This window comes from Mauremys mutica, chromosome 14 (genome assembly GCF_020497125.1).
Source record: "Mauremys mutica isolate MM-2020 ecotype Southern chromosome 14, ASM2049712v1, whole genome shotgun sequence".
Classification (NCBI taxonomy): Eukaryota; Metazoa; Chordata; order Testudines; family Geoemydidae; genus Mauremys; species Mauremys mutica.
Genome location: NC_059085.1, coordinates 3755182 through 3774485, shown reverse-complemented (window position 1 = coordinate 3774485; position 19304 = coordinate 3755182). Strand labels below are relative to the sequence as shown.

Here is a 19304-nt window from a genome sequence, read left to right as displayed (position 1 = left end):
ACAAAAAAGGGGAATATCCTTGTATAAATGGAAGTTTCCCTACATTGTGTTGTAGGAAAGAGCCAGATGATTTTAAAGAACTACAGTATCTGGAGATCAAGTATGCAGTTGGAATTTTTAAAGCGAAGTATTCAACTGCTACTGGATACTAAGTCAAGATTCATGCTACCAGGATGTATAGCTACCACCAGCTACACTGCATCCATTAGAATCCTCAGAGCAACTAAGAAATTGGAGTAAGAGCAGTTCTTCTACAGAGCACACAACATGGAATTGAAGTGACATAAGCCTCTCTTACCGCTTGCTGGCAGTTCAGTCCAACGTTTCCCTTCTCCCCACGTACAACTTTCATCAGGCAATGCAAAGTACGCCCTTTCCGATGCAGCCCTGAGCAGTGGTGTTCAATCTCCCCTCGGCAGCTCAGAATGATTTCTGGGCTCAGCGAGAAGTCTTCCATTAGCATGCGCCGGTAATCCAACATTTCACCCTGGCACTCACTGCTCACCTGGCGACCTAGGCCAAGTGAAGGTAGATGTGATTTAGTGTTAATGCTTAGTGGTGTCTTTCTGTAGTGCGAGGAAGCCTATTGTAATTGAACATTTCACACACTGAAGGAGTAGAGACAATATCGGCATTCTGTATAGTACTGAGGCAATATAGATAATTACTGACCACCACCCGATGAACCAGTGAACAAACACTAACAGTCACTGTTAATACGTCAAATCAATAGTAATATGACTGCTGGGAATAGGCAGTTCTTTAAATAGAATATTCTATTATATTCTGAAAACATTTACAGGGACATTCCAGTTTGAGCCTGTACTGTTCAAGAGCAGCTTTTGTACCATAATCAGAAGCCCTCAATGGATTTCTAGCCTTGAACTACAAGGTTACCATCTATTCTCAGCACATTCAAGTGATCAGTTTCACTGCAGAGATGGAAGCCACTTGCAGTAAATTAAGGGCCTTTTACATAATTGGAAAAGATTATTCTGGCCAAATGATGGGTTAACATGCCATTTAGGGGGAGAAAGGTTTCATGGGAGACAGCAGAGTCTCATACTCAGAGGGCCATGAAGTTCAGGCACATTACAGAAATGACATGCTGGATTTCTAGCAAGTGGGCAATAGTTGTACAGAAATTCAACTTTGAAAAGTTTAAGATATGCTAATTAGAAATCTTCCTGGAATTCCCTTATGCAGTTTGACTCCAAAAACTGAAACTGGAAATCTCTCAACTCCAACTTTTGCCAATTCCCAAGTCATGCTTAAATTATATAGCTGGGTGTGTGAAGCAATGTTCCTTCTGAGCTAGAATGTGTGCACCTCTGGGCTAGGTATTGCATAACATGTTCCATCAGCAAAGAGGAAATTAAACACACCACAGCAGCTGCCTGCAGGGTTGAGGAATTCAGGGAAGCAACCAGTCCACACCTGTCCTATAAAGAAAACACTACAGTAGGCAGTAAGTACTACAATTTTTACACAATCCAAATGGAATTACTCATTCAAGGCCATAAATGCGAAGACTTTGAGAAAGGCTGCCACGGCACTTTGACCCTCATTGCACCAGAGGCATTACAGCATGCAGTCCTACTACAGGAGCCACAAAACAGAACGCTACTGCAGAGTGGTACAAATGTCTCCAAGACACAAGTTAAGAATGTGTAACATTGTGTGCCACTTGTACACAGTTTTATAGCAGCTTTGTCAAGTTTATGTAACATGGCCCTGCTTTTTGAGACCCTCTGATAGGCCCATATGTTCTGCAATGCCCGTGGGACAGTTCTAGGTTCCAGGGCAGCCTCAGCACTCATTATCTTTGCTTTCTACATTTAAAGAAGAACATTAATTAGCATTGTGTATCATTAGGATGCAGTATGCTCTGCTGATTTATACATACATGTGTATAGTAAGAAAATTAATTTACTTAAACAACTTAGTTGAGGAAGGAGGACTACTTACAACAGACAGAAGAGTAAGTGAATAGCTTTGGCTTTCATGTTGTGAGCTGATCATAAATTAAGGTAGTGGTTTATATCATATACTAAGTAATGTATATTTCATGTTTACTATATAAACAAAGAGGAAAACCACTTAGATTAGCTGTGGAGGGAAGGATTTAGTACAGCTGCTTAAGGTTTCAGTTCCACAGCAACAATTTAAGTAGACTTTGCCATTTTATTGTCAAGGATTTTAAAGTATAATCACTTGAGTACACTTTGGAAACTATTCTCCATTTGATAATCTTCACACTGAGATCACTGACATGATGCAAGAATTAAAATAAGCAATGGTCTTCCACAAACATATTAAGAGTTACAGGCCAGATTTTATTTCAAACCTTAGCTACAAAACAATCCACCAAATCTCTAACAGCTTAGGCATATGCAAGTCTTCTATCAAGTACTGTTGCATGAGGGACACCCCACTGATGGAAGTATCATCAGCAGGCAGTTCCATTTTAATCTGACAAGCCAGAGCTTGAAAATAGAAGATTCTGCTTAATGAGTAACCTCTTGGTATCCAGCAATAGAAGTTGCTGTTATCTGGAAATTGCCAATAAGTGGAAGGCAGGTTTATGGGTCTATAGCCAGGGAAGGAAGCACTGAGTCAGGTTTTCCCTGGCTGCAGCCCCACAAACTTGCCTGCAGTGAGTGCTGAGCACGTCCCATTGCTTCCTTCCCTGGCTGCAGCCCTGCAAACCTGCCTGTGGCCAGGGCTTTCTTCCAAAAAAAAAGTTCTTAATAAGCAACATGCCTGTTGCCACCATCTGAATCCCATTAACATTATAGTCAAGGGATCGGCCCCTGGCAAAATGTTGCTATTAAGCAAAAGCTGTTAATGTTGGGATTGCTATTAAGTGGAATCTATTGTAGCTAAGTTTCCAAATAAGCACGCAAATCACATTACCCAACTCTAACCCCTCTCACCTCTGTGCACTGCAGACTCTAGACACATCAGCAGGTAGGAAAGCCTGGCTTCCCGGGACCGGGGAAGGTTCTCCACATTGCAGCGGTACTTCTTCAGGTCACTTTTACAGGATTTTGCCAGTGAATAACTGACTTTATAGTCCTGAGCAATCAGCTTTTGACGGGTTGTCAGTGCATCACGACACTGAGGAAGATAAGTGTTAGAACAGCTGAGCTGTCAATCAGTACAAATATATACTGTCATAGGGCCTAATGGTCAGCCCACTCTAACATAGCATGGCCCTTTAAGGGGCTGAAAGGTCCAACGTAAGGACCTAAGGGGACGCGGAGAGAAAGAAAGTAGTCCCAGGAATGAATGGGGTTTAGAGATAGAATGACAGGATTTCCTCTCAAAGGATGGGGCCAGGAGCCATGCAGAGAGAGCGAGGCAAGACTCCCCTCTCCTCCAACCAATTGGGGACAAGCTGCCTCCTCCCTCACAGCACACAGACACCCAGATATACCAGCAGGGAAAGGCTGACGCTTGATTAAGGAACAGCGGCCAGCTAAGGCAGAGACTGGCAAAGGCCTCAGAGCTGGTGAAAACACCTCAGCTCCAGAGAAGAGAACTAAGGGCTCCTGCTTAGGAAGGACAAGGAAATCTGACTAACAGAACCCAGCTCTCGAGAGGAAAGCTGGGGATTCCTGCTTAAGGAAGCCATGAAAGGAGGAACCCAAAGGAGGAACCCAGAAGGTTTCCAAAGACAGACTCAAGAAAGAAGAGAGTCTCCTGCTTATATTTATGGCTCTAGTTAATAAACTAAACCTTTGGAAAAGGGGTGCTCTTTGATTTAAAAGAGTCTGTCTGCATTTGTTTATAAGCCAGGTGAAGAGAAGTGAGGCAGGTCTCCATTGCAGCACCACAGCTGACCAAAAGGGAGCACACAGGGGCAAGCTCCAGGCCATCACAGTCTGCTGCCGCTCAAACACACCAGGTACTCTTAAAACCAGCTCTTTGGGCTGCGAGAGTGCAGGCTGTCCGCTCTGAAGCTTGTAAAAGTTCACTGCTGCTTTGGATATATGCACATGCTGGGAGGGTATGAAAATGCTTCTCTTTCTCATACTTAGGAAAAAATGGCAGCCACTTGTGAGAAATGATGCTTAGCTGGAGCCACTCTTAAAAGCAGGCGCTACTCCTACAGTTTTGATTTCAACTCATTTTAACTGAACTGTTAGACAGTTAAAACATCTGAAGAAAATGCAATGGTATATTGCCTCCAGGTATCTCATCACAGGCTCATTCACTCCAGTGAGCCCCAAAGCAGGTCTGCCCAGATACCTCTCATCTCCAAATATCTGTTGGTCAGACAACAGATATTTAAATTCTCTTTAACCCCAATCGTTATGATGCTGTTTTGGGAGTCGAAGGGGTTCCTCCCTCTCAAACATGTATGCCACTAAAGCTATAAGTAAGAACCTCTAGTATGGATGATAAAGATCCTTTCTCCTTTCTTCCCCCACAACTCATATTCACCCATCATGATGCTCCTTTTCTACACTATTCTGGATTGAGCGTCCCAAGGATGCTACTCGATGGCAGCATACTGCACAGCATCCAGACTGAATTACTCCTGTATTGCTTGCATTTATGTTCATGTGCCATTAAACAAGGTGAAAATATAGGTACAGACAGAAAAGGTTTTGAACTCCAGTCTGGCACATCTGTGAGATTAAATTTATTTGTTACAATTCTAAATTTCTCTATAGAGTTTAATAGGAAAACTGCAGTTACCACAGACAATGCATCTGTGACGTTACACTCTATATGATTTTATGGAAATATGCTGATGAGTGTGAATATAATGTAACTGGAATATGTTTCATGCAAAAGATCTCTTGTAAGGTATCATGACAAAGCTTATAATCTACTGAGTGTCGTCATCCTGTTTGTATAAATGTACCACTCGTATTTCATATTTCTAGTTTCAGATATAAAACTCTGAGGGCCTATTGTAGTTATGCAAAGTGTGGGCCATTAATGGTGGTTTGGAATCTTGATGGCTCCCATTAACCAGGACAATTGACTGTAGATGGCTCTGGTTTACTTGTAAGTCTTCCTGTATACGTGTGCTGGCAAATGGGTAATGAAGTCTTACAGTGACATGTGATCATGTCACCTGAACTGGAATCTGTCTTTAACCTGGTACTTTTCCACTGGGGAGAGGGAGACCCAGAGAGACAAAAGATTCCCACCTTGTGCCAAAGATATGTGAGTGGGTGGAACAGAAAAATGGTGACTGGCCATCATGAGAAATCCCCTAGCTACCATCTGAGCTGGAACAAGGGCTGTACCAGGAGAAAGGACTGTGCCCAGTCTGTGAAAGAAGCTTATTGAAACATCTCTGAGGGTGAGATTTTATCTGTATTCAGTTTATTACTGTACTAGGCTTAGATTTGCATCTTTTAATTTTATTTTGCTTGGTAATTCACTTTGTTCTGTCTGTCAGCACTTGGAACCACTTAAATCCCACTTTCTGAATTTAATAAAATCACTTTTTACTTATTAATTAACCCAGAGTACGTATTAATACCGGGGGTGGGTGGGGAACAGCTGTGTATATCCCTCTACCAGTGTTATAGAGGGCGAACAATTTATGAGTTTACCCTGTATAAGCTTTATACAAGTAAAACGGATTTATTTGGGGTTTGGACCCCATTGGGAGTTGGGCATCTGAGTGTTAAAGACAGGAACATGTCTGTGAGCTGCTTTCTGTTAAGCCTAAAGCTGTTAGGGGACGTGGCTCAGACCTGGGTCTGGGTCTGCAGCAGGCTAGCGGGTCTGGCTCAGACCAGGCAGGGCACTGAAGTCTTAAGCTGGGAGGGCAGGGAAAGCAGGGGCAGAAGTAGTCTTGGTGAGTAGCCTGGTGACAAAGCGATAGGTTTAATATGCAATGCCTATATCGAGAGATACATCAAAACAATCTGTTTTAGTCTACACATGAAAGCAACACCATTTATCTAGAACTTCAGGGATAAACAGCAACACCACCATTCAATGTTTAAAGTAGGAACAGTCACCCAAAGAACAGGAGAGAAATCTTTACTTGTCCAGATCCCTGCATTTCCTGGCCTTTGCTTTCCCTGATTTGGTAGATGGACTACAGTTGTATATCCCTAATGCTTTATATACCAAATATAGCACTCCCAAAACTAAACAAAAGTAACCAATCCATACCATCAGCGAACACCTGGAAGCATGAGTGTCCCAATTTAAAGGCATCTGTTCAAAGTTATTCAAGGGACCCATATCTGTCTGGCCAGCTTAATAGTGGGTTACTGTAAATTTAGTAATACCGGGGATAGGGATGAATCAGACAGAGGGTCAGTAAGCTGGATGGATGATCGATAACTGCTGGGTAAAGGATTTGCCCAGCTGAAATAGATACCTACCTTTTCACTCATAGATTCTTCAAACTTGTGGTTAAAAAGGCACTTGTAAACCCGGCCTTCTCCAGCCTGAGTCTGTGAAACAGAACAGCAGCACTGGTCATTTAGGATAGTTTACAGCTTACCCTCTTGCTAACCAAAATCCAATAGAATTGTGCTATTGTACCAAAGTCCTGCTTTTGAACTAACGAAGTAGTGTTCATGTGCATTATGGGAATAACTCACTAATGTTTGTTAAACATAGCACAGAATTGAAGGTGGTTTTTTGTAAAGGAAAATATTTCAGCTGAGTTTCCTTACTCTGGCTCCTGCCATCTTTTTGCTGAGAAAATACCTTTTCTATTAATGCAAGAGAACCAGAACAAAGCAATAGGTCTGCTTTCCTGCTGCATCACTCAATGCCACTGCTCCATTAGCAGAGCCTATGATGTTTCAGCTGCCGTTAATTCAACATCATGACAAGAATGGGAGTAGAGCAGAGATTCTCCTCCCCTGTCCACTCTAAAACCACACACTGAGATCAAAATGTACTTTTCATAAGACCTCATAGGAGTTCCTGGTGCCAAAGGTGCTTAACTAAAAGCTTAGAATAACAAGAAAATCTGCTACTCAAACCACAGAGATAAAAATAAAAACTGAGAATTTGTTTCCAGCCACTCAAAGGACTGACAAAAATGAGATGCTTAACGGAGGTCATATGCTATTGACAGTGGAACAGAGTAGTAACCGAAGGCTGCCTAATACAGTTGATCTCTTGCTCAAGTTTCACCACAGAAGATGGATGTATGAAGGCTGACTGACAGGTAGTTCCCAGAATCACTTCAGCCATTATGGGATCTTCCTCTCTGTCCTTTGACACTTTTCAGGCATTGATTTGTGGGATAAGACTGGACTAATACCTTCCAGCTACTCACATTTTCACAGAAGCGTTCCCGGTCATCGCGGCATGCGAAGTACAGGTGTCGGTCCAAGTGGAAGTCATCAGAGGAGAGTTCAGCCACACGAAGAATTGCTTTCTTACACTCATCAGAAACCTTAATTCTGGGATCATTCTCCTCTGCCTCCTTTACTAGCCCTTTCTCCAGGCAGGCCACCACCTCTCCTTGTGAGTGCGCATCCTACATAACAAAAAGATTGCATCAAGACCTTTACCAATAGGATATTTGATCCATTATTTACAAGAGCAGAAGACAAGAACAAATATTTCCTAACATACGGGAATGCGGAAAATGCCCGATTAGCAATTTAATTTATCCAATGTGTTAAAATCCATATTCTGCACCCCAACAGCCCATAATGCTGACTTAAACATGCCACACACTAGGCTTAGCAAGTGGCTAAGAATGCCCAAATAATTTTAGCCCTTTATAGATACCTACCACCAGAATTAAGTGACACTCAATTTATATACAGACTTGAAAGTTATGCAGACATGCATTCTGTTCCAGTGCATGGACATTCATACAGTTGGTAGGAGCAACAATTCACAAAGTCTGGAAATAGCTGGCTCCCAAATTCAGATTGAGAGGAGAGAGAGATACCCCACCATCATGCTCCAAGCCAGGAGTGGCCAAACAAAATTAAACTGCAAAGTGATCTGCTTTGTATTCACTGGCCCCATCTCTCTTTGTAATCCAACAGTCTTGCGCGGCATGATCCACATACCGTATCATAACAGACTGCTGATGTGCTGATGGTTCACAGTAGTGTAGCCTCCTTCAATGCTTCTGGGTTTGCTTTAATGTGATTTAATGAGATTATCACCATTTAGACACACTGCTTAGAGCAGTTTACCAAAATGGCCAAGTTATCTTTAATCTGACATAGCCTTCTTATCACCATGGCAACAGCAAGTAGCAGTGTCACATTAAAGGAACATATTTCGGGGAAGGGAGGAATTAGAAAGCTGCTCTGTCAATGTGGCCTTCACTCTGGTCACTGATAATTAGGGATGTTAAGCATTCACAAAGGAGCATTTAGCAATCTAGGATTCTCAGTGCTAAAAAAGTCAAAGCATCCAATACTGCACTGAGTCTCATAAGGTAAGCAACTCCAGGCTAACATCCACTGCCAAGTGGGCTCAACAGAGTCCGAATGTAACTTAGGATCGTGAGTAACGATAGCAAGCAACCTGAGGAAGCTCATTGGTTTCCAAAGGATGGCACAAGAGGACTCACTTCTGACCAGCACTCCTGAAGTAGGCAGTAGAATGTTGATCAGTGAGTTTTTCACAGCCACACAGCTGGGCATGCTTAGAAAATTAAAACAAGAAAAGGTACCTAAGGGGTCTTCAGAAAGTCTGAGCCCTTAAAATATGAATTCATCTCTGGTGGAGCTCTGTCCAAGATGGCTAGCTGAGAAGAGTTCTATGACTAGAGGACTTTCAACTATCAGCCCCTTTCCTTCAACCTATGCTGCTTTGGTGTGACAACCACCTGCTCTAAGGGAAATTGTTCAGTAGTGCCCTATCTGACTGCTTGGATAAATCAATCTGCTCATGTGTACTGCATTAACATGCATTCACAGTGAGCCCTTCTCTCCTTCAGTCCCTCGCTATAGGTCAAGCAAGTGTTACCATAACAGCCATGAGCAGACAGCAGCAGAGGTTGGAACAAAATAGGAATCTTTCAAACAGTAACATTACTAGTTAAAGCCACATAATTCTTCCAATCATCATTCCCTCCTGTTCCGACATTTCTCCCGGCTCAGGAAGCCTCTGATACCTGTCTTGTTGGTACTGGCACAATAGGACCACAAGCAGAATTCAAAAGCCACGAGTTACTTAAATCACCACCAATCCCAGAACTACTGACACTTTTTTTAAAATGGCCAAAAATATTAGGTAAACAATTTATGGATGTGTCAACTGAGCTGAGTCAGCAGCTTTCACAGGTGCCATTACAGAACACTGCTAGCGTGTGGCATCGTGCCAGAATATTACCCCACTCTACTGATTTATCCATAACCATGTTAGACACAAACCTTCTCCCTCAAATCCCCGTGATGATGCACATATAGCCGTTGCAATTGAGCCACTTAATATTACAAACTTCATAAAATGTGGCTTAAATACATCTGACAACTCCCTGGTCCAGCCTGCCTTCCAAGCTGCAAGCTCTGCTTCAAAGATCCTCTCATGCATCTCATAGACTCATAGACTTTAAGGTCTGAAGGGACCATTATGATCATCTAGTCTGACCTCCTGCACAATGCAGGCCACAGAATCTCACCCACCCATTCCTGTAACAAAGCCCTAACCTATGTCTGAGTTACTGAAGCCCTCAAATTGTGGTTTGAAGACCTCAAGCTGCAGAGAATCCTCCAGCAAGTGACCCGTGCCCCATGCTGCAGAGGAAGGCGAAAAACCTTCAGGGCCTCTGCCAATCTGCCCTGGAGGAAAATTCCTTCCCGACCCCAAATATGGCAATCAGCTAAACCCTGAGCATGTGGGGAAGACTCACCAGCCAGACACCCAGAATTCTCTGTAGTAACTCAGCTCCCACCCCATCTAACATCCCATCACAGACCACTGAGCATATTTACCTGCTAATAATCAAAGATCAATTAATTGCCAACATTAGGCTATCCCATCATACCATCCCCTCCATAAACTTATCAAGCTTAGTCTTAAAGCCAGATATGTCTTTTGCTCCCACTACTCCCCTTGGAAGGCTGTTCCAGAACTTCACTCCTCTGATGGTTAGAAACCTTCCTCTAATTTCAAGTCTAAACTTCCTAGTGTCCAGTTTATATCCATTTGTTCTTGTGTCCACATTGGTACTAAGCTTAAATAATTCCTCTCCCTCCCTAATATTAATCCCTCTGATATATTTATAAAGAGCAATCATATGCCCCCTCAACCTTCTTTTGGTTAGGCTAAACATGCCAAGCTCTTTCAGTCTCCTTTCATAAGACAGGTCTTCCATTCCTCGGATCATCCTAGTAGCCCGTCTCTGAACCTGTTCCAGTTTGAATTCATCCTGCTTAAACATGGGAGACCAGAACTGCACACCATATTCCAGATGAGGTCTCACCAGTGCCTTATATAACGGTACTAACACCTCCTTATCTTTGCTGGCAATACCTCACCTGATGCATCCTAAAACCGCATTAGCCTTTTTAACGGCCATATCACATAGAATCATAGAATCATAGAATTCAAGATCAGAAGGGACCATTATGATCATCTAGTCTGACCTCCTGCAAGATGCAGGCCACATAACCCGATCCACCCACTCCTGAACTAATTCTCTCCCTTGACTCTGCTGTTGAATGCTCCAAATCATGATTTAAAGACTTCAAGTAGCAGATAATCCACCAGCAAGCGACCCCTGCCCCATGCTTCGGAGGAAGGCGAAAAACCTCCAGGGCCACTGCCAATCTACCCTGGAGGAAAATTCCTTCACGACCCCAAATATGGCGATCAGCTGAACCCCGAGCATGTGGGCAAGACTCTCCAGCCAGACCCTCTGGAAAAGGCTAACAATATCCCAACATTGACCCTTTGTACTAATTACCAGTGTGGCACGTTATTGACCTATTGACTAAACCCGTTATCCTATCATACCATCCCCTCCATAAACTTATCCAGCTTAATCTTAAAGTCATGGAGGTCCTTCGCCCCCACTGTTTCCCTCGGTAGGCTGTTCCAGAATTGCACTCCTCTGATGGTTAGAAACCTTCGTCTAATTTCAAGCCTAAATTTCCTGACTGACAATTTATATCCGTTTGTCCTCGTGTCCACATTAGCACTGAGCTGAAATACTTCCTCTCCTTCCCTGGTATTTATCCCTCTGATATATTTAAAGAGTGCAATCATATCTCTTTTTATCCTTCTTTTGGTTAATGAAAACAAACCAAGCTCCTCAAGTCTCCTTTCATACGACAGGCTCTCCATTCCTCGGATCATTCTAGTGGCCCTTCTTTGTACCCATTCCAGTTTGAAACGGCTCATAGTCATCCTGTGATCAACCAATACTCCGAGGTCCTCCTCTTCCTCCTCTGTTACTTCCAACTGATGCGTCCCCAATTTATAACTAAAATTCTTGTTATTACTCCCTAAATGTATGACCTTGTACTTTTCACTATTAAATTTCATCCTATTACTATTACTCCAGTTTACAAGGTCATCCAGATCTTCTTGTATGATATCCTGGTCCTTCTCTGTGTTAGCAATACCTCCCAGCTTTGTGTCATCTGCAAACTTTATTAGCACATTCCCGCATTTTTGTGCCAAGGTCAGTAATAAAAAGATTAAATAAGATTGGTCCCAAAACTGATCCCTGAGGAACTCCACTAGTAACCTCCTTCCAGCCTGACAGTTCACCTTTCAGTATGACATGTTGTACTCTCCCCTTTAACCAGTTCCTTATCCACCTTTCAATTTTCATATTGATCCCCATCTTTTCCAATTTAACTAATAATTCCTCATGTGGAACCGTATCAAATGCCTTACTGAAATCGAGGTAAATTAGATCCATTGTGTTTCCTTTGTCTAAAAAATCTGTTATCTTCTCAAAGAAGGAGATCAGGTTGGTTTGGCACAATCTACCTTTTGTAAAACCATGTTGTATTTTGTCCCAATTACCATTGACCTCAATGTCCTTAACTACTTTCTCCTTCAAATTTTTTTCCAAGACCTTACATACTACAGATGTCAAACTAACAGACCTATAGTTACTCGGATCACTTTTTTTTCCCTTTCTTTAAAAATAGGAACTATGTTAGCAATTCTCCAGTCGTACAGTACAACCCCTGAGTTTACTGATTCATTAAAAATTCTTGCTAATGGGCTTGCAATTTCATGTGCCAGTTCCTTTAATATTCTTGGATGAAGATTATCTGGGCCCTCCGATTTTGTCCCATTAAGCTGTTCGAGTTTGGCTTCTACCTCGGATGTGGTAATATCTACCTCCATATACTCATTCCCATTTGTCATCCTGCCATTATCCCTAAGCTCCTCATTAGCCTTATTAAAGACTGAGGCAAAGTATTTATTTAGATATTGGGCCATGCCTAGATTATCCTTAACCTCCATTCCAACCTCAGTGTTTAGCAGTCCCACTTCTTCTTTCTTTGTTTTCTTCTTATTTATATGGCTATAGAACCTTTTACTATTGGTTTTAATTCCCTTTGCAAGGTCCAACTCTACATGGCTTTTAGCCTTTCTCACTTCATCCCTACATGTTCTGACCGCAATAAGGTAGCTTTCCTTGCTAATCCCTCCCATCTTCCACTCCTTGTAGGCTTTCTGCTTTTTTTTAAATCACCTCTCTGAGATGCTTGCTCATCCAGCTTGGTCTACAACTCCTGCTTATGATTTTTTTTCCCCTTTCTTGGGATGCAGGCTTCTGATAGTTTCTGCAACTTTGACCTGAAGTAATTCCAGGCCTCCTCCGCCTTTAGATCCACAAGTTCTTCAGTCCAATCCACTTCCCTAACTAATTTCCTTAATTCTTTAAAGTTAGCCCTTTTGAAATAAAAATCCTTAGTCCCAGATCTATTTTTGTTTATCCTTCCATCTAGTTTTAACTGAATTAGCTCATGATCACTCAAACCAAGGTTGTCCCCTACAACCATTTCTTCTATGAGGTCCTCACTACTCACCAATACCAAATCTAAATGGCATCCCCTCTTTGTTGGGGCATGAGACAATGAAAACTTTTCCTACCTAGGAAGGGTATGGTTTCTAGCCCTAAGGCAGAAGAACTATAGAGCACTTTATTCAAGATTTCCTCATACCATGGGATTTTCTTTAATTAAAACTTCATATAAAGACTTCAGTGCACATTAGGTACATGAACCGGATGGAAGCTATTTTATTTGTATGTATACAACCTATTAAAAGAGTTAACTAAAATAATAAAATACAGTAACTCCTCGCTTAACATTGTAACTTTAAGCGAAATGATGTTAAGCAAATCCAATTTCCCCATAAGAATCAATGTAAATGGGGGGGTTAGGTTTCAGGGAAATTTTTTTCACCAGACAAAAAACGATATATTATATAGCTATACACACAGTATATGTTTTAAACAATTTAATATTGTTCATGGCTATGATGATTGTGAAGCTTGATTGATGTGGTGAAGTTAGAGGGTGGGAGAGGGTGAAATATTTCACAGGGAATGTCTTGCTGCTAAATGATGAACTACCACTTGGCTGAGCCCTCAAGGGTTAACACATTGTTGTTAATGTAGCCTCTCACACAAGGCAGCACGAACACGGGGGAGGGGAGACAGCATAGCAGACAGAGACAGACACACACCTTGTGTGTGGGAGAGAAAGAGAGAAAGATGCGCACTGCCCCTTTAAGTAAGCTGACCCACTCTTAAGTGCATTGTCTTTTTAAGTGGATCAGGAAGCTGAGAGAGCAGCTGCTGCCCCAAGCTCTCTCTGGCCTGGTCTACACTAGGACTTTAATTCGAATTTAGCAGCGTTAATTCGAACTAACCGCTCAACCGTCCACACCAGGAAGCCATTTAATTCGAACTAGAGGGCTCTTTAGTTCGAATTTGGTACTCCACCCCGACAGGTGGAGTAACGCTAAATTCGACATGGCTAGCTCGAATTAGGCTAGGTGTGGATGCAAATCGAACTTAGTAGCTCCGGGAGCTATCCCACAGTGCACCACTCTGTTGACGCTCTGGACAGCAGTCCGAGCTTCGATGCTCTGAGCAGCCACACAGGAAATGACCCAGGAAAATTTGAATTCATTTTCCTGTCTGGGCACTTTGAATCTGACGTCCTGGCTGGACATCGGGGCGAGCTCCGCAGCACCTGCAACGATGCAGAGCTCTCCAGCAGAGGAGTTCATGTTATCTGTGAATAGAAAGAGGGACCCAGCATAGACTGACTGGGAACTCTTCGATCTGATCGGTGTGTGGGGCGAGGAGTCTGTGCTTTCGGAGCTGCGCTCCAAAACAGGGAATGCGAAGACCTACGAGAAGGTCTCCAAAGCCATGAGAGACAGAGGATACAGGCGGGATGCAACGCAGCGCCGCGTGAAAATCAAGGATCCCAGACAAGGCTACCAAAATATCAAAGCGGCAAACGGACGCTACGGAGCCTGCCACCACTGCCCCACCAGTGACCGTGGACTCTGACGATGGGACAGTGTCGACGGCCAGTTCCTCGGTGATGTTCGCGGACGGGGAAGATGAGGAAGGGTTTGTGGAGGACGAGGCAGGCGAGAGCGCTTACAACGCTGGTTTCCCCGACAGCCAGGATCTATTCATCACCGTCACGGAGATCCCCCAACAACCCTCCCCGGCCATTAACCCGGACCCTGAATCAGGGGAAGGAGCAGTCGGTAAGTGCTTTAACCATGTTAACTTTTATTCTTAATATAACAGGAATCTTAACTGTGTGAAAAGGAGGTCTCTCTAGATATGGGGATAGAACAGAAATCATCCTTGGAGATCTCCACGAAGCTCTCCTTGCGTTAATCGAAAAGCATCAGCAGGAGGTTCCTGGGGAGAGCTGCCTTATTGGGTGCTCCGTGGTAGCACAGTTTTCCGCGCAAGGCTTTCATGAGGTACTCAGGGAGCACTGCCTCCCCGAGCACGGCTGCATCGGACCCTGGTTCGTGCTAGCTTTCACGCAGCATGCGCTCTATCTCCTTCAGTGACCCTCCTCAGGGTGATCTCGCTCGGAGACTCCTGCATCTAATTAGGGTAATTACTGTAATTTTACGCCTGGTCCAAAGTATTTTTAAAAAATCTACGGACAGACGGCATAGCACAGACTCAGCACGCAGCTGCGTGACGAGCGTAACGGAAAGCCAAAGAATATAATGGACGCTCATGGAGGGAGGGGGGAATGAGGACGCAAGGTATCCCACAGTTCCTGCTGTCTCCGAAAAGTATTTGCATTCTTGGATGAGCTCCAAATGCTTCTAGGGTCAAACACAGTGTCTGCGGTGGGTCAGGGCATAGTTCGGCAATTTGCGCACACACCCCACCCACCACCAGAAGTGAAAACAATCCTCTGTTGACTCTTTTACATGTCACCCTATCTTTACTGAATGCTGCAGATAGACGCGATGGTGCAGCACTCAACACCAACATCCTTGCTCCCCCCACGCTATGGATGGCTGATGGTACAAAAAGATGGAAATCCGTCCTCATCATCAGCCTATTGGCACATGGGGCAGTGCAAAAGGGCTGGTAACCATGCCGACTAGCATCAGTAAGGTCGATCAAGGGTGCCTGTCCCTAATTTTTGATGGCAGATGGTGCAATATGGCTGGTAACCGTCCTCATCATTGCAACAGGGGGCTGAGCTCCATCAGCCCCCACCCTTCATTGTAAATAAAAGATTCAATTGCCCCTGGACTAGCAGAGGGATGATGGGCTCCTTCATCCACACTCCTTAATGTCCTGCCTGGACTATCATTGCAGCTGGAGGCTTCCTTCCACTCATTTCTCACAAACAAGTCACTGTGTCTTATTCCTGCATTCTTTATTACTTCATCACACAAGTGGGGGGACAATGGTATGGTAGCCCAGGAAGGCTGGGGTAAGAATGGAATGAACAGGTGGTGTTGTTGCAGGAGCACCCCCTGTGAATAGCATACAGCTCATAATTTATGCAGGATCGGACACAGAGCAGCTGTGCTCTCTGGTTCTATGATACAGTGGTTCTCTAGTACACTTGCCCATAATCTAGGCAGGACTGATTCTATTTTTAGATACCAAAAAGGAGGGATTGACTCAGGGAGTCATTCCCAATTTTTGCTTTTGCGCCCCTGGCTGCTCGGCCAGGGGCACTTATGACAGCACCAAATGGGGCAGTGCAAAAGGACAGGTAAACATGCCCATCTTATTACCATCTTATTACCAATTTATGGTATGGTAGATGGTACAATATGGCTGGTAACCATCTCTGCTGTCATGCAAAAGCAAAAGCATGCTGCTGTGTAGCGCTGCTGGCCCGCCTCTGTCAGCGGCATCTAGTACACATACGGTGACATACACAAAAGGCAAAACAGTGTCCATGGTTGCCACGCTATGGCGTATGCCAGGGCAATTCTGGGAAAACGGGCTTGAAATGATTGTCTGCCGTTGCTTTCCCGGAGGAAGGAATGACTGGCGACATTTACCCAGAATCCACCGCGAAAATGATTTCTGCCCCAGCAGGCACAGGGGTCTCAACCCAGAATTCACAGAGACAGCCTAGACTCAGTTAATTGTTCGCAAAAATGTATCTTTGCAAGGAACTCACTCCCTGTTTCCCATCTCACAGCTTCCTCTGTCTCCAGACCTGCCACGGCATCCCCCTCGCAGAGGCTGGCAAAGATTAGGCGGCGAAAGAAAAAGACAAGGGACAAGATGTTCGAGGAACGTATGGGCTGCTACCTAGCAGAGGCGGACCAGCAGAGCCAGTGGAGGGAGACCGTCTCTCTGTGCCAGCGCTCACACAGCGAACGGGAGGAGAGGTGGCATGAGGAAGACAAGCAGGCGACTGAAACGCTGCTTGGACTAGTGAGGGAGCAAACGGACACGCTCAGGCGCCTTGTGGATGTTCTGCAGGACCGCAGGAGGACAGAGACACCCTGCAGTGTATCTGCAACCGCACTCCCCTGCCACACAGTCCCATACCCCCCTCACCGAAAATAATCAGGAGGAGGGGCGGCCGGGGACGTGAATACTGTCACTGCACCACAGCACAGTGCTCAAGTACCTAAAAGCTCTCATACCCTACATTTGCCGAAGTCCTTCACTTCCAGACTCACAGTAGTCCCAATCCCAGTCCCATCCCCTAACTGTCTACTTAATTAATAAAAATGCTTTGCTGTTAATTACTGTTTCCGTTATGTTTTTTCAAAGAAGACTGTGTTTGAATGGGGGGCGTGGGGAAGGGGGTGGTTAATTGCATAGGACAGTCACCTTTCCCAGGGTACAGACACGGGGGCAGGATCAGCAGCGGGTCACACACACGGTGCAGTCAGTAGGCACCCTGGTCGGTTTTTGGAGGTGGTTTCCAGGATCTGTGTGGGCGGGGGAGATGTGACTTTGCAGCGGGGGAGGGCGGTTACAGATCTTATACAGCGGTCCTTGTCCTGGACCGCTGAGTCACGCAGCTGAGGAATCTGTATCCGTCCTCCTCCACCACAAGGTCACATATCCGCCCGCACACAGAATTCCATAAAGAGGGATGGCAGGCTCCGTTGAAAGAAGCATTCCGGCACTGCGGACCGCTCTAGGAGCAGGAGCCTGTCATTCCTTGACTTTAGAGGCGGTCTTTACATCACCGCACACCCTACCCAGCACAGCCTGCGTCCCAGTTTCAACCTTTTCACGAAAAGTCATGAATAAAGAAACCTTTGTTAAGTAATAATGGGACATGTATTTTATTTTTACACGTGTGCTGGAAGTGGGGGTAACGGGGTGAACGGGGTATGTAACCGAAGAGGAGAGTCAACAGTAACTGGGTAAAGAAACAGGGGCAGGTTCAGCTTCTCTGTAAAGAAACTGAACAGTCACAGGTCACGCTGCTCGCTGCTCGCTGGTATTTGAAGAGTTCCTTGTCGCTGTCCCAGGCGCCTGTATAGGGCTTCATGAGCAAGAGCATTAGCGGGCAGGCTGGGTCCCCGAGGATGACTATAGGCATCTGCACATCCACAACAGTTATTTCGTGGTCCGGGAAGAAACTACCTTCCTGCAGGCGTCTGAGCAGCCCACAGTTCCTGAAAACACACGCATCATGAACCTTGCCCGGCCACCCGACGTTGATGTTTGTAAAACGTCCCCTATGGTCCCCCAGTGCTTGCAGCACCATTGAAAAGTAGCCCAATTTCTCATCAGCTGACTGTGGAAGAGGTGGACGATAAAGTGCGAGGAGGAGAAAACGGCGATGATCGCAGCGGGCTCCGTGCTTGCAGTGCTGTGGCGTCCGCGCTGTCACTGACCAGAAAAGTGCACGAACAGATTGCCCGCAGGCGCTTTCAAGGAGGGAGGGAGGGAGGTTGTGATTGACGGTTCAATGACGACACTTACCCAAAACCACCCTTGACACATTTCTCCCCCCAGCAGGCATTGGGGGCTCTACCCAGCATTCCAATGGGCAGCGGGGACTGCGGGAACTGTGGGATAGCTTCCCACAGTGCACCGCTTCCAAAGTCGACGCTGGCCCCGTGAATGTGGACTCAGAAATTCGAATTAGTGTATTTAGTATGGATACACAAATTCGACTTCATAAGGTCGAATCCACAAATTCGAACTAAGTTGATTCGAAATAGTCTTGTAGTGTAGACAAGGCCTCTGTCTCTCTCCCTCCATGTCCCCTCCCTGCTCTATATGGAGAAGAGGTAAGCAGGGTGCAGGAGCAGGGGGAAGGGGGACACCCTGACATTACACACACACGCACACACACACACCCCGCATAGCAAGCAGGAGTCTCTGGGAGCAGCACATGGCAGTGTGGGGAGGGACAGCTGAACTGCCAGCAAATGATAGCCTGCTGGGCGGCTGCAGCACAGGGAACTTAGGGGAGCAGGGAGCTGATAGGGGGAGCTGATGGGGGGCTGCTGGTCCACTCTGGTTACAAGTCCCCACCAGCTAGCTGCAACGGGCTGCTCTTCTTGCAAGCAGCGGACAAAGCAGGCAGCTGCCAAACGACATTAGACAACTTTAAACGAGCATGTTCCCTAATTGATCAGCAATGTAACAACGTTAACCGGGACACCTTTAAGTGAGGAGTTACTGTAATATCATGAATACATCTATGTAATAAAATAATATCATGAATACATGATCACATACTAGTTCACAAATGTTCTACGACCTTGGATAAATATGTATCTTTCATACTCTGCATTACTCTGTATTCCAGTCATTTAAAATACACACTAAACTGCTTTTAAATTTACCATCTATCCAGTTCAACAGAACAGTGGAAGTTTGCAGACATACATAGGCCATTTAAGTTTGTAACTAAATT

At 44.8% G+C, this 19304-nt stretch overlaps 1 protein-coding gene across 1 annotated transcript in view; it reads right to left on the bottom strand.

Moving 5' to 3' along the window:
- The window catches only part of GLG1 (golgi glycoprotein 1), a 219585-nt gene that overhangs the window by 46578 nt on the left and 153703 nt on the right, over positions 1-19304 (bottom strand). Inside the window, exons 5-8 of the mRNA XM_044986890.1 lie at positions 7277-7480; positions 6366-6437; positions 2937-3120; positions 299-513 (exon numbers count right to left, since the gene is read on the bottom strand). Coding sequence (XP_044842825.1) covers positions 299-513; positions 2937-3120; positions 6366-6437; positions 7277-7480 — 675 coding nt within the window. The remainder of the gene's footprint in view (positions 1-298; positions 514-2936; positions 3121-6365; positions 6438-7276; positions 7481-19304) is intronic.